This window comes from Prunus mume, linkage group LG5 (assembly GCF_029339155.1).
Source record: "Prunus mume cultivar Tortuosa linkage group LG5, ASM2933915v1, whole genome shotgun sequence".
NCBI lineage: Eukaryota > Viridiplantae > Streptophyta > Magnoliopsida > Rosales > Rosaceae > Prunus > Prunus mume.
Window position 1 is genome coordinate 6152595 of NC_142702.1, and position 15274 is coordinate 6167868.

The 15274-nt window shown below is 35.7% G+C and overlaps 1 protein-coding gene across 6 annotated transcripts; it reads right to left on the reverse strand.

Moving 5' to 3' along the window:
* Nucleotides 1-831: 831 nt before the first annotated feature.
* LOC103330801 (protein unc-13 homolog) lies at nucleotides 832-14609 on the reverse strand. 6 transcript variants are annotated; one of them, XM_089051570.1, is made up of 14 exons: nucleotides 14375-14609; nucleotides 14139-14227; nucleotides 13969-14056; nucleotides 12983-13322; nucleotides 11621-11687; nucleotides 11319-11472; nucleotides 9935-10102; nucleotides 9684-9794; nucleotides 8725-8934; nucleotides 5336-5447; nucleotides 2651-3662; nucleotides 1738-1990; nucleotides 1528-1633; nucleotides 832-1358 (listed from the first exon to the last, which is right to left on the reverse strand). In XM_089051570.1, exons 4-11 carry the CDS (start codon nucleotides 13032-13034, stop codon nucleotides 3613-3615), a joined length of 924 nt encoding a protein of 307 aa, XP_088907696.1. In that variant the 5' UTR covers nucleotides 13035-13322; nucleotides 13969-14056; nucleotides 14139-14227; nucleotides 14375-14609; the 3' UTR covers nucleotides 832-1358; nucleotides 1528-1633; nucleotides 1738-1990; nucleotides 2651-3612. The 6 variants fall into 6 exon arrangements, with proteins under 6 accessions (XP_088907696.1, XP_088907698.1, XP_088907697.1 ...); XM_089051572.1 differs by lacking the exons at nucleotides 13969-14056; nucleotides 14139-14227; nucleotides 14375-14609 and adding exons at nucleotides 13727-13791; nucleotides 13884-13961 and having other exon boundaries at nucleotides 8725-8915; nucleotides 9725-9794; XM_089051571.1 differs by lacking the exons at nucleotides 5336-5447; nucleotides 13969-14056; nucleotides 14139-14227; nucleotides 14375-14609 and adding exons at nucleotides 13727-13791; nucleotides 13884-13961.
* Between the last annotated feature and the right edge of the window lie 665 nt (nucleotides 14610-15274).

A 15274-nucleotide genomic window follows, 5' to 3' on the forward strand; every position in this document is an offset into this window, starting at 1 on the left:
GAAGATAGAGTTTATGTTGTCGATGATGATGGTAATCTTTTATCATGTGATATGCCTTATGACTCATTTGTGAATTTGGAAGCGGATGGCAAGGGAGCTGTCGCGAAGAAATATCTTGTGTATTCAAATGAGAAAGAATTATTAATGATTCAAAGGTCTTTGGTAGTGCAAGGTGGCAATAATGTCGCGACAAGGAAGTTTATAATCTTTGACATGAATTTCGACAAGTGTGAGTGAATTGAGAAAGAAACGTTAGGTGATGCTGCTCTTTTTGTTGGTGATAACTCCACGATATATGTTCCAATTTCAAAGGTTGCAGAATATCAGTCGAATTGCATATACTTTAACCATGATACCATTTGTGGAGCATGCTGGAAGTTTGGACTTAATGATTTTGGATGTCAAAATTTTGGTGTGTATAACGTCAAAAATCAGAGCATATCAAGGCCTTACGCCGAAGATGCTATGACCCTAGAGAAGATGACCAATCGTCCTCCAATTTGGGTTGTGCCAACCTTTCAACTGTAAAAACTTCTATATTTATTATTGTTCTTTTCTTAATTCGTCGTTTCCTTCTCTTGTAAAGTAGTAACTCTACTATTTGCTAACGGATATATATATATATATATATATATATATATATTTATTTATTTTTTATCGAAAGGAATGAAACTTCATTTCCAAAACAAAGATACAAAATACAGGGGAGCCCAAATAAAAATAAAATTATGGGGTCCTCTCATTCAAGTGTTGAGTTAGGGTGAGCAGTGGGTTGAATTTCTTGGTAGTTGATTTGGAAACAATTTAACAAATTAGCCTTCAGCGTGAAAATGAAAGCAGACACAAAAACAAACAACTTGCTATAAAGAGGAGCCAATTTTGTGTCAACTTAATTTGCAGATACATTTTGTAAGAGAACCAAAACTTATCTTATATATGACCAATACGAAACTAATGTCCTCATAGTGAGGTCTCTGATTCCAGCAATCTGAGACATTTCCCCACCTGGGATATAGTTGTTTGATTGGGAGTCAGGTTACTTAAGAAGCAAGTTTTCATTTGTTTCTCAACGTATTAGGCTTTCTCAAGTGCTAACGCTCGCATCTAACACAATCTCTTGGCCTATTGTCAAGGATAGGACAATCCGGAGTACACAATAAATGGCCAATGCTTAGAAAAACTCTGTCCTCATAATGAGGCCTCTCCGATCACAGAAATATTGCGTACCACTGCAAACACATCATAAGCTATTATGTAATCAGAGGCAGTGGGGAGTTCCAGGCTTGCTCTTAAGCGGGATTAGTGCAGCCACTATCATTTTTCATGTCAAGGAAGTGAAACTAACAAGGAGCAAAAACCTGAAATATAATGCCATGTTTCCAGTGAAAATACACAGGTTCAGCAAAGGGAGTTCTAAAGCATTTCCAAAACATGAATACGAAAACATAAAGATGATAGCAAAACAACCAAAACCAACGAAATCATCAGATCATATAATGTGGGTGAAAAGAAACGAAGCATACTCACACAATGGGAAGTTTTAGCCCTTCAGACAGAATTTGTTCCTTAGCGTTTGGAGTTCATCAGTATTGGTTGTGTCCAACCATTCACCACGGAATGTTTACAAATATTCCTGTTCCAAACAAACTCCACATTAGTAAGGAAGAAACTGCTTGCCATATGAGGTGAAAAGAAAGAAATTAGTAGCGCAAAAGAAAAAGGATAAAGAAAATTTACAGCATCAACTGGTTCAGCCTGTTCAGCGGTTTAAATTCCCAGCCCTAAACTGGGATATCATCAGGGAAGTACGGTTTACTGCAGTAAACATACTCAATCCTTATATTAAATAAATAAAATGAACATACTCAATCCTTTCAAGATAAATCATGAATAGGAATATAAACTTTATACAATGCTGTAATCCTATCACAGGATATCAAATAAGAATAATCACTGCTTTGCATATTCACAGATAATAGAACAACCCTCCCTATATACAGTGGCGGATCTAGAAATTTTTCAGGGAAGGGGCAATAAATAAAAGACTAAAAACACAAAAATAATTAAATAATTAAACAACCAAATACCTTTAGAATCTAACGAAGATTAATCTAAATAAAAAAAATCTAAAAAAATTAATTTTAATTAATCTAATTGAAATGCATATCAAATTATCAATTAAACAAATACAAAGAGAGCCAAATCAGTAATAATAATATATATATTTTGTGGTCATAAATTGTGATTTCATTAAATGACTTTAGTAGTGGCAAGGTTCCAAACATTAAAATAGATGCTAAGTGCAGTGATTCTATTGGGTGAATGAAAATGGTAGAGATTATATGGAATTAAATTATAAGGCAGAGTTTTGGGGATTTTACAAACCAAATGGTGGTGTCTTTATTGTATGAAACAGACTACATCGTTTCATTAAAAAACCCACGCATCTCAATACGTCGTTCACTTAAAACCTAGAGGAAAACAAAGTTGAGTCAGGGTTTGGTCTTCTTCTTCGAGAGGAATAAGCCATTGACGGCGCCTCATAGAGCTTACATACCATAGCTGTTGTGGGCATTAGCAGAGGGGCATTTTCAGGCACCTCCAAAGCTTTTTCAGCGAAGGAGGTGCAGCTTTTGCGCCTCAGATCCGCCTATATACATGTTTGGAATTTAAAAAAATTTAAAAAAAATTGCGACAGAGATTTTGTGTTGCGAAACCCAGGAACATCATTTAGAATATAGTACACAAGGTGAGATTTCAAAGGACGTATATTACATTAGAATATTAGTATTCCAGAGTTCTGAACTTTGTAATGGTCAACTTCAGATCATAAGCAATTTGCCACAAGAAGGAATGATGCTACTAATTACACTAAAGGAGCAGTGCTTCAATAGAGACACGAAAGCAAACATCAACCACATGAATGCATTCAACAAAAATGTACTAATTCAAGCAAAAATTTTACTATTTTCTGTTCATATTGGTGCTTCCAAAAAGGAAAAAAAAACCTATTATATGAGTTAATAGAATGTTGAATTAAGACCAGCACCACATATGAACAAAAGCAGGAAGTAAAATTCTATTAGCAGGAAAAATCAAATTCATACAGAGAGTAGCAGGATTCCACATAGTTCTGATATCTGTAGCTTTAAGAGATGGAGACTCATCTGGACAGCATTCAATCTTCTCCTCTCCTCAGATTCAGACATATTGCTTTCTGGTATTTCCCAGATATTTCTACCCAAGTTATGTGAAATAAAGGCCACTTCATCAATTATTTAAATTACACAAGCAATTGAGCTGCTTGCTGAAGGGTCAAGAACGAGACACCCAGGAACTAGGCCACAATTTGATTTTCCCTCTAATACAGTCTCAAGCTCCTCCAGTTTGATGCGTTTTGGAAATGAAGAAGGCATTACCTAAGCCGTTGTCTTTTCAATCTTGAGGAAGTATGGACACGAGTTCCAGAATGAGATCGCTCAGAAGTGATTCATCAGGCAAGAGCCTTGCAGTACACATCCAATAAAAACACAAATTTACCATTCACAGAAGGGATAAGTGCCCAATTCAACCCGTTCATAAGAATCTGGCCCATGCCTTTGATACACAAAATCATCCAAAATATTTCCAAGAGCATAGAGTTTTCCCAAACCACTGATTGACTGCTAATAGTAAACATATAAAAAAGGATTAGATAAGAACATTAGATGACCGAACAAATAAAATGGATTACAATAATGCATGTGTGTGTACAAATAGAAACTCACCCAATAAAGAGTAAAGAGTTTAGCCAAACATAATTTCAGAGCACTCCTTCCTAACAAATTAAGAATAGATCCTATTCCAACAGGGACAGCAATCCTAGACTTGCTTGCTTCCAGTTATCAAGCAGGATGAGATTTTTCTTTTCCGTTCTCTTTTTAATTAAAAGAAAGGAACTTTTATTGAATCAAACTCAAACTATACAAGCAATGGAAAAGAAGTCCATTTCTATTTTCTGAAGTACAAAACAAACCAAAACAAAAGTGAATCAAAGTCAGTTATTAATTATTATTATTATTTTTGGTTTTAAAGAAGGAAAGTCTAACAGATAGCTACCTTCCAGTAGTATAATAGAAGGCAGACAAGTGTGCAGGCCTAAACACACTGGAAACAGAGGAAAAGTGATGATAAAAAAGACTTACTAACATTCTACGGAGTCTGGGCATTTTACATCCCAGCAGCACAAATGACTCACTATAGTATTTTAGATACATGTATTGCAACTTGATCCATATTTCACTCACTCTAGACAACCATGCTGACAGTGTGTATATATTACGAACATACATCACAGTGCTTGTATTTCTGTCATTGTATAATCAATAAATTGATATGGTTAAGTGAGCCGACTTATATTCTAGATGTTAGAATATTCCAACAGATCAATGCTAAGATACAGGTAGAAGCCACCTACATTATAAAAGGTTTTCTTTTCCCATAGAATCCTGTATATGCCATTCTGATAGTAAGAAACATTTAAGCAGTCCAATGAAAGGGGTTTAGGATGTTTCGGATACTTAGATGCTACCTGCTACAGATTTTTAACTTGTTTGTTTACATGCCAGATCTCGAACAGAAAACTTGGACCATTGGGATAAGTACTCTTAGAAAGTTCAGGCAAAGCTAAGCTTCCTCTGTTAGAAATGATAAAAAATGATAAGAGGAATGACAGCACACAAATTCAAAATGCAACAACATTAACGAAACAGGCATCCATCATAGCTCTTCTAGTTTCATTATCTGTACAAGTATATCATGTAATTCTCCAGCAGGATCTTTCTTTAAAGATGGTAGCTTCTCCTGCACCCTCTTCCATCACAGCACTTATATTGAAAAAAATATTTCTAAGAACACCAAACTTATCATAGAAGCAATCAAATTGAAGAAGAAGAAATTACATATTATAACAAGTAAAAGCCCCAAAGAAAAACTAGTGATTCACCATATTTTAGTTTAGACTTTGTTTCGAGAGCCATCTATTTATAAAATTTTGAGGGCTAACTTTCGTGCCTATAAGATGTATTTAATGACTGGGCAACATGTTATAGGATCAAATTGGCACATTTACAATAATAAATAATAATAATAATAATAAACAAAAACAAAAAAGGATATAATTCTAAACAGTAACCAGAATCCATAGAAAAGGAAAAGGCTGCAAGAAGAAGTATGTAATAATAGCATAACACTAACATCACAAAAATTGAAACATCTCTTACAATTCACCAGCAACCTCAAAACAGCAAATGGGATACAAACAAAAACTAATTGGGGCACCTAGGAAGCTAATTACCCAAAATGAAAAGGTTACCCAAATAATGAAGCAGCTCCTCTTCGCTTTGCAACACCAAATCTGAAAGTTGTTTGCAATGGCGAGACCACTTGAGAGAGAAAGGACTGAAAATCTGAAAACCAAAAAGAACACACACTTTTAAGTGTGCCTTGCCAGGGTAGCGGAAAAAGGCTAAAAAGCCCTCATTGTGAAAAATAAATAAATCATTTTAAAAACTAACGAAAATCATTAAACAGCAAGAATGCCGACGTAGAGGGAGACGAGAAGAGAGAGCTCATTCTCTCTGTTTTAGCGCTTTGTAAACAGAGCGCGAAACTCACATCACACTAATGCAGTTAGACATGAACTATATAAAGAGCTCTAAGCTCTCTCTCTCATTTCCCACAGAGAGAGACAGAATGTGAGAGCGAGAGGGAAGGCGAGAGCGAGTTAGAGAGAGTGATGGAGTCTATTTCAAGGTAACTATCTGAATTTGATTACTACTTTCTCGCTCAATTTCAATTTATTGCATCGTTTAACTATTGCATGTCAATTTAATTTTGAATTAATGGAGCTTGAACTAGCTAATTTTCAATGTTTGATTTCTGGAGCTTGAACTAGCTAATTTTCAATATTTGATTTCTGGAGCTTTAAATTTTTAGTTTGAGAGGTGAGTGATAGAGAGCAAAAAAGTAGTCTTTTCTAGCGGTAATTATATGAATTTACTTTCTCTTAATTTTAGTATCGCTGGAGCGTTCATTTCGTGACCAGTAAATTTAAAGTTGATTATTACTTTCTTGCTCAATTTCAATTTATTGCCTCATTTAACCATTGTATGTCAATTTAATTTTGAATTAATGGAGCTTGAACTAGCTAATTTTCAATGAGTGATTTCTAGAGCTTTCAATTTTTAGTTTGAGAGGTGTACCGATAGAGAGCAAAGTTGTTATCTTTTGTAGTGGTAATTCTATGAATTTTCACTTTCTCTTAATTTCAGTTTCCATAATTTTAAGCTCTGTCATTTGTAGGTTAATTCATTGATTTTCAACTGGAGATAGAGAACCAAGAGCTTTTAGTGAATGCAAATGCCTGTGCAGAATGTGAAGGTTTGGTCACATTTGGAAATGCAGCTTAGAAACAAGAGCATTATATGCAATTCCACCCGAAGATACAAACTTCAGCTAAGAATGAGAAACGAAATAAGAAAGCTGATAAAGATAAGGCTTGCAATTTGTGCACAAAGATGTCTACCTCTGCTGGTGATTTGTTCAACCACCAGAAGCATCATCGAGGTTGATTTCACACGGTGTGCACCAAACCTAAATGCAAGAAGAAGTTTACTACTGAAAGTGATTATCAGAATCACTTGAAGGGGTCCAAGCTGATGAGGAAACTTGGACGTAGTAGAAATGAAAATCGTCAGTCTCAACGAGCAGCTGGTTTGGTTGGTTTGTTGGAGACCATGCGTGTCCAGATGAATCAACACCAAGCACAGCAAACAGAAAGCAGCCTATTTGCACCCTTTCAAGTGATTCTGATAATCACTTTGAGTAGTAAACTTCTTCTTACATTTAGGCTTGGTGCACACCGTGTGAAATCGACCTCGATGATGCTTTTGGTGGTTGAACAAATCACCAGCAGAGGTAAACATCTTTGTGCACAAATTGCAAGCCTTATCTTTATCAGCTTTCTTCTTTCGTTTCTCATTCTTAGCAGAAGTTTGTATCTCCGGGTGGAATTGCATATAATGCTCTTGTTTCGAGCTGCATTTCCAAATGTGACAAACCTTCACATTCTACACAGGCATTTTCATTCACTAAAAGCTCTTGGTTCTCCATCTCCAGTTGAAAATCAACGAATTAACCTACAAATAACAGGTTGAAAATGACAGGCTTAAAATTATGGAAACTGAAATTAAGAGAGTGAAAATTCATAGAATTACCACTACAAAAGATAACTTTGCTCTCTATCGGTCCACCTCTCAAACTAAAAATTGAAAGCTCTAGAAATCACACATTGAAAATTAGCTAGTTCAAACTCCATTAATTCAAAATTAAATTGACATACAATAGTTAAACGAGGCAATAAATTGAAATTGAGCAAGAAAGTAATAATCAACTTTAAAATTACCGATCACGAATTGAGCTCAGCGAAACTGAAATTAAGAGAAAGTAAATTCATAGAATTACCGTTAGAAAAGATAACTACTTTTTTGCTCTCTGTCACTCACCTCTCAAACTAAAAATTTCAAGCTCCAGAAATCAGATATTGAAAATTAGCTAGTTCAAGCTCCAGAAATCAGACATTGAAAATTAGCTAGTTCAAGCTCCATTAATTCAAAATTAAATTGACATGCAATAGTTAAACAATGCAATAAATTGAAATTGAGCGAGAAAATAGTAATCAAATTCAAATAGTTACCTTGAAATCGACTCCATCGCTCTCTCTCTAACTCGTTCTCGCCTTCCCTCTCTCTCTCTCTCTAACTCGCTCTCACCTTCTCTCTCTAGCTCGCTCGCTCTCACATTTTGTCTCTCTCTCTCTCTCTCTCTCTCTCTCTCTGTGAGAAATAAGAACTGGAAATGAGAGAGAGAGAGCTCAGAGCTCTTTATATAGTTCATGTCTAACTGCATTAGTGTTCGTTCTTCCTAGTGTGATGTGAGTTTTGCGCTCTGTTTACAAAGCGCTAAAACAGAGAGAATGAGCTCTCTCTTTCTCGTCTCCCTCTACGTCATCGTTCTTGCTGTTTAATGATTTTCGTTAGTTTTTAAAATGATTTATTTATTTTTCACAATGGGGGCTTTTTAGTCTTTTTCCGCTACCCTGGCAAGGCACACTTAAAGTGTGTGTTCTTTTTGGTTTTCAGATTTTCAGTAATCTCTCTCTCTCTCTCTCTCTCTCTCTCGTATTGTTTAACTTGGCAAAACAACCCCCGACTTCTCTCTGTTCTTATCTCTTCAAGACCTTAATTCTCTACCTATCCCCACATTCCACAATATTTGCCCCCAAATAAGCAATCACAAAATGAGCATTCTTCTTAGATTTCCATCAATTTCAGCTATCAAGATTCAACCTTTTCACCACTAATTTACAACCCCTAAAGCTTTCTTTCTACAGTTCCAAGCCTTAAACCCATAATTCTTTCAACCCTAGCGCCCACCACATAAAACCAAGGTTGAGTTTCCTAAACTACCATACATCACTATGAAGTAAACCAAAACTACATTTTATTTTACAGAACAAATTCTGAAATCTGAGAGCTTTTAAAACAGAATGGAGATCCTAACTCCAGAAAGCTTTTAAAACCCAACCAATCAAGCAGAAAGTGACTTGGCAATGTAAATGAATGCAGTTCTTTTGTAGATTTTGACAGAGCCGCGTTGCCATGGCAAAGAACCAAAAGTACTAACCTCAGTCAACTTTCCCCCAGCTAACATATCAAAGACACTGAGAAGCAGTTTCTCATACAGTCTAATGTTCAAGTGACAACCATCTGCCCAGTGACATACTTCACCAGTTAAGTCACCACGAACAGGCCTCTCAGCAAGTGGAGTGGCAATCTCTCGAAGAGATCTTAAGCATTCTGTTCGTTGGAGTTCACCTGTGGAAGGTGGAAGAAACTACAATCAAAAGAGAAAGGAAAGGGGGCGAAATGAAAAACAAAACAAATATAATTATACCAAAAGCAACATGCAAAAAATTGAGATGGAAACATGCTTGAAATGTAGACCAAATATTTTAAGTACCAAATTTGACTGAAACCACCAAGTTATAAAATAAATCATTATTATAAAAAATTATGGGCCGGAGTTCACATGGTGGTAAAACAGGAAACGGGTGCTAATTTGTTAGTTTATAACAAAAGAACACCTAAGGCCCAACTATATGCCACATGAGCCATAGTTGACATGGTAAAACAGTGACTGGGACTGGGTAGCCTTTAGGTCATTTTCTTCTTTTTCTATTTTTCTTGTTTACCAAAAACACAGAGAGAGAGAGAGAGAGAGAGAGAGAGAGAGAGAGAGAAGAAAAGTTTAACACCCAAACAAGATCAGTAGAATTCTTTTTAATAAGAGATAAAAATACAAGAGAAATGCACAAAAATTCCATCATATTCCACATACACCCTCAAAGAAAAACACAAGTTGCACTAATGTTTAACAACCCACTGCCCCTATTTCTGGTGTTTCCAAAGCAAATAAAAGGTTTAAGACCCAAATATTTCCATTATAATCTTATAATTATATAAAGTAGAACAAATGGTTTTCGCGTGTTAGTTAAGAGAATAAATGATTGGGTAAGGGAAATTTTAGTTGTCTATTATTGTGATAGAGAGCATTCCAGCCATTTAGACGAACAGAAGATATACCTCAGATTCTTCAATTTTTGCTAAAAGAATCCTAAACTCACTTGCCTTCCGTCCAGACTCCCCAAATCCAACAGCAGGGAAATTAAGAAGCCCTTCCTCCAACATATTCAACTGTGAAAACAAATCAGAATTTCTCAATTTGGATCTCATGTGCAAATATGGTCACCCTTCCAATTTCACCAAATAGGAAATTTACATGGCCAATAAAACGTATCAACACAAAATGAAAGATTGTAAGGAACAGAACTTACCTGCCTTTTCTGCCACCGTATATACGCCTTCTTGTCAGAAAATTCTGTTTGTGAAATACAACAGAGAAGTTCCAGAGGAACCAATAGGGCATCCATTCTTTTTCCCACTTTTCCAGCTAGGGCATTAAGCAGCCCTTGTCTAGTTCTGATGTCCATTGCCTCAGATATCTGCATTTACGAGTACGGGAAAAGAAATCATTAAATCAATATGAATCCAACGAAATACAGTTCACCAAAACTGCATAAAAAATCATATTTGAAGACAGCAATGATTTCAGAACCCCTCTGGCTGACGCCACATCAATTACAAACCAATAATGAGGTACAGAAAGGGTCACAATAAGATGAATACATTCAGTGGGGACCCGAACAAGGAAAGAAACAACTGACCCACTTATAAAATTTTACAGTGGATAGCAGCTTGAAGTGACAGCCAGTAATGCATACAAGATTAACATATGCATGTACCAAATCTTGTATTGCTGGGCTACGATAAAGAAAAATTATGCAACAGCACATGACTTGGAACTAGCACAACCAGATGATTGTTTACAATATGGTCCATTCTCCAGTGAACTAATAAGCTTATACATGACGCTCAGCCTTTTAGTCTTAGTAATTAACCCTCCGGTTTCAAAAGAAAAACATGCCATGCAGTCCTCCTTTGTGCTCACATAGTTCTTAAGTATTCTACCATATGTGCTCTCATTTAATATGCTGGACTGAACTGGACTATTTCAATTTGATTGTAATGTAGTTCTTCCTATTGTATTAACCTTACTACTATCATGGGTCTGGTACTGTCAGGACTAAGACGCCGGATAATCTGTACGGTGTTACGTATTTTACTGTATAAGGTAACCAACAGAACTAAACAATGATTAAATAATTTCTAAAAGTAATCTTATTTAGGAAGCTTAATAATGCCTTCTATCATATTTGTAACTATCATTTATAAATATCATTCATCTCCAATGCTTATCAAACACCGCTTATTTGAAAGTTTTACAAACTACTCCTCAAAATCAATACACCCATTCGGGATGATGGAGGAGTTCCAACCCCTCGGTCTTCCATTTTTAATAACACAAATTAATTGAACATTAATGGCATGTTACTTACTTTAAGTCATAAATCAGGGAAGTCGAGAAATTCCCCCCTAATCAATCTAATTCATGGTTTTTCAATTATTGGATTGCGAATTTTAATGTAAAACTCACATAAATTTTGATTTCTCATGTGTTAGTAAACCCAGGGGAAGTCTGGAATCGGAATAATTCGAACACCATTCCCAGTTAAGTAAGCATGCCATAAAAGGAGAGGAAAAGGGAGAAGAAATAGAGCGGTAATACCTCCATTTGAAAAGCAAATGACTACTAAATACCTCCATCTGGACACGCATGGTCTCCAACAAACCAACCAATCCAGGTGCTCGTTGAGACTGACTCAAAGGATTTTCATTTCTACTACGTCCAAGTTTCCTCATCAGCTTGGACCTTTTGTCTTTCTTTTTCTCTTTTGACGGCACAATCAGACCCCTGTTCAGACAGAGAGAATGCAAGCATGGATGGTGTCATGTCAGAACTAAACTAAGTACACAAATAGACCAGCAATCACAACAGCATTTCCTTGATTTACAAGAAAACAAAAAATATTTGCAGACCCAATAAGAAAATGAAAGTATACCCTGCAGCACCAGCACATGCCAAAAGGACTTCATATGCAGTTTCACGGAGATCATCTTCTGTGATACCTAAACAAGAAAAGGAGGGAAAAAAAATTATGACAACCATCCCATGCTTTTTAGTGTCAACTTTCATCAATCATCCTAGGGGCTATGAATGCAGTCTTTGCTACTGATTGCCAAATATGTGGAAAAAGCAGACAGATGCATCTGTATAGGATACCTGTAGATTACTCTATACCTCTTTAATACTTCCTAACATGCCAAATATTTTAAAAAATGCATCCAAACATAAATAATAATTAAAAATAAAATCATGGTCTCGAATTGGGCAGTTGTTATAGACTGAAACATAGCAAAGGGTCATATGAGATATGTTTTACTCTTTGAGTTATACATAAATTAAAAATGCTTGTATGATGAATCTACCACACTATATGAGTATAACAATCTGGGAGAACTTTGAAAAAAATGTATGTAAATATATATACATTGATCTACATGTATGTGCATTTAGCATGGTGGCGATATTGCAGTCTACTCTTTCCAGAATATTTACATTTCAACGTATCCAACATCCATATCCAACGTTCCTTGTGCAAAAGAAACAGACCATTAATATCAATATTCATCATGAAAATCTCCAAAACCCAATATCTTCAAATCCATTATTCCATTAATATCATCAGAATCTTACGCAAGATGTGGTTAATGATACAGAATTTAAAGTGTGTTTGCTCGGTAGAGGATAGGGTGTCTATCTAGAGGTGGGACCATTGCCCTAACTATGTTGGTCTTTAAGTAGTATTCCTTTTTCATGTCTCTCTTTCGAATGTCAAGTAGAGTAGGTTTCGGAAAAAAATGATGTGGGAAATCCTATTGATGCATAGCTCTGTTTTGCATTGGTTGTCGATTCGTCGTCGAGTAGTCTAGCTAGCAACTACTAGTTAGTTTAGAATTAAAAAGTCAACCAATGACCATAAATTCAAAGCTTATTGTACTATTTGAATCTGGTACTTCTACTGAATTCAGTGTAGTTTTTCATGGTTAAGTATAATGTACTTTGACTAGATTTATATGGTATGCATATAAGCTGGTATTGGTTAAGATAGTAGGAATGATGATATCAAAGTACACAACTTTTTATTTGAGAGCTAACTCTCTCTAGATTTTTTTCTTTCCTTTCTTGTTCGATAAGTTAAGGCCAAAATTTAATGTATCCGCACCTACCTCTTTATCACATGAGCCCACACCCAAGGGCCATCATGTGGGAAGTGTAGGTCATTAATTAGACTAGTTTCATGCAGGGGAAATTTTACATAATTTAGTTTTGATACAATTTCAATGGCTTTAAAATCTATTACCTGTCTTAAAAGAAGGCAATCCAAGCGAAAGATCAGTAGCATCGTTTCGCATCCTTCTTGAAATCCGGAGACTGTCAGCCTCATCAATATCCTCGAAATCTTCAATATCATCTACAGTCAGTTCTTAGGCTTGTGTGTAGTTAAAAGATTCGGACTTTGACACACTTGATGCAACCGGAGATGAGTCAAGGTCAGGAATAGATGATAAGACACCAGGAGGTAGAGTTAGAACAGGAGGTGGCACGAAGTCCGGAACAGGTGGTGGTGCCCGTTTTGGAGGAGAACCGGAAAACTCAGGATTTGTAACCAAAAAGAATTGACCAGCAGAACCTGTACTGTTCTGGTAAAGTGGAAAAATTAACAGAATGGGTATAATTTAAGCAAACAAATTAACAGGAACAAGAGGAAATTAACCTTGATAATACGCAAAAGATAACTAATTAGAAAATAAATTTTTGTTGTGATTATCCTAATCCAAATTACAAAACAAAAAACAAAAAATATAAATCAACCAGAACCCAGAAAAGATGAGCATAAATAATGAGCACAGGAGCTGCAGGAGGAAAGACTATTAATTGGGAATTCTATTTCCTTGATTGGTCCTAATTTGGATCCACATTATTAAAAACAAAAGGGGTAATAACAACACTAAATCTCCAACCAGATTTGAACTCCAAAGCTGACAAAAGTTTTCACTAATCAACATGAGAATAATTCACTAATCATGTCTTAAATTGCACTTACCATCTGGGGTAACCCAGTATGGTCATGGTAGTCTCTAATAGCTTCCGAGAGTTCAAGCATTCCACCTACATAACAAAAATGGTGTCTATATATGTAAAGAAAGAAACCTAACAAAACCAATAGTCGAAATCAACAATAAACAAACCAGATAAACCACCTTTCTTAGCACAATTGAGCACATAATAAACACTAACTTGGCCTAGATCCACATCTAGAGTAACCGCACCAGGAGGCATTATCACCTTCTTTATTAAGCTACCGGCAAGTATAAAATCCAGAAGTATTCGCCTGTCCCGACGATACCGTTGCAAAAGCTCCACGGCATTCTCCCTACATTCCATTACCAAATTGAAGTTTTCTTTTTGTTGTTTCAGCAAAGCAAAATTCTTTCAAAATAAAAAGCAAGACTTACTCTTCCATCTGAAATTTATTCCAACTCTGCTACCTGACAAATACCCCAAAACAGGAAAACTCAAGCTTCACAGAGTGGCATAGCTTGCTCTGTGTGAAAAGAAAAGAAAATGAAACTTAAAGACGGGGCTCCATTTCTTAGAAGCATAAGAGAAGATCCGTTTCCGTTCGGCGGCTATGATTTCAGAGAAGAAAATGAAACTGGAGAATCAGAAGAAGCATGTCCGAATTGTTTACCTCAGTTTTTCTCAGCAACCAAACAGAGCATTGAGCTTAAATGAGTGAGAGAGAGAATCACGGGACTCAAAAATGTAGAGGAGGAAAGCAAGTGAAACGGCGAGTTTTGACCGCTGTTGAGGTTGAGTTGGGTTTGGTATCTTCAAGCACAAGTCCCGGCAGGCAACGGGTTCTGAAAGAGATAAAGAGTAGGGGTGGGCATCGGGACCGGAAAACCAGAACATCTAACCGAATCGGTGGAAAAAAAACCCATTGAGAAAAAAAATCAACAAATCACACCGAAATGGTTCCAACCGGTTTTGGTTCCGGTTTTACACCTCACCACACCGAACCGGACTGGTCATTTTTTTTTTTTACAAATTTTTAAAATCTAATGCCATATTTTAAATTTTATAATCACTATTTTTCTAAGTTCAACTTCAAAAAATTTATGAAAGTATGAATTGGATTATTTGTTAATTTTTAAGCTAAAAAAAATAAGTTATTTATTATAATTTTTTATAAAAAAATTTAATTTAAATTTTAAATTTTTTTTAAATTAATAATAAATTAATAATCCAGTTCAAAACCGGAATCGGTCAGAATCGAACCAGCCAATTTTTGAAATTGTTTTTGCCTAAATCGGACCGAACCAAACCTGTTAAATAGTATTGGTTCCGGTTCTGATTTGAGGTGAGAATTGGACCGCCCACCCCTAATAAAGAGAGCAAATCCCAGTCGATCGAGATTTGGATCTAAAAAGCTTTTTTTAATTATTTGTGGAAAAAGTAACTATTTGGGAATTTTACTATTTACAATTTACCTGTCGAAATTCTAAGGAAGGTACGTGGGTTTCCTAATTCCAATAGACAACAGTTTCCTAAGTCTAATAAAATCCTATTCTTCAAAGGAGTACTAGAA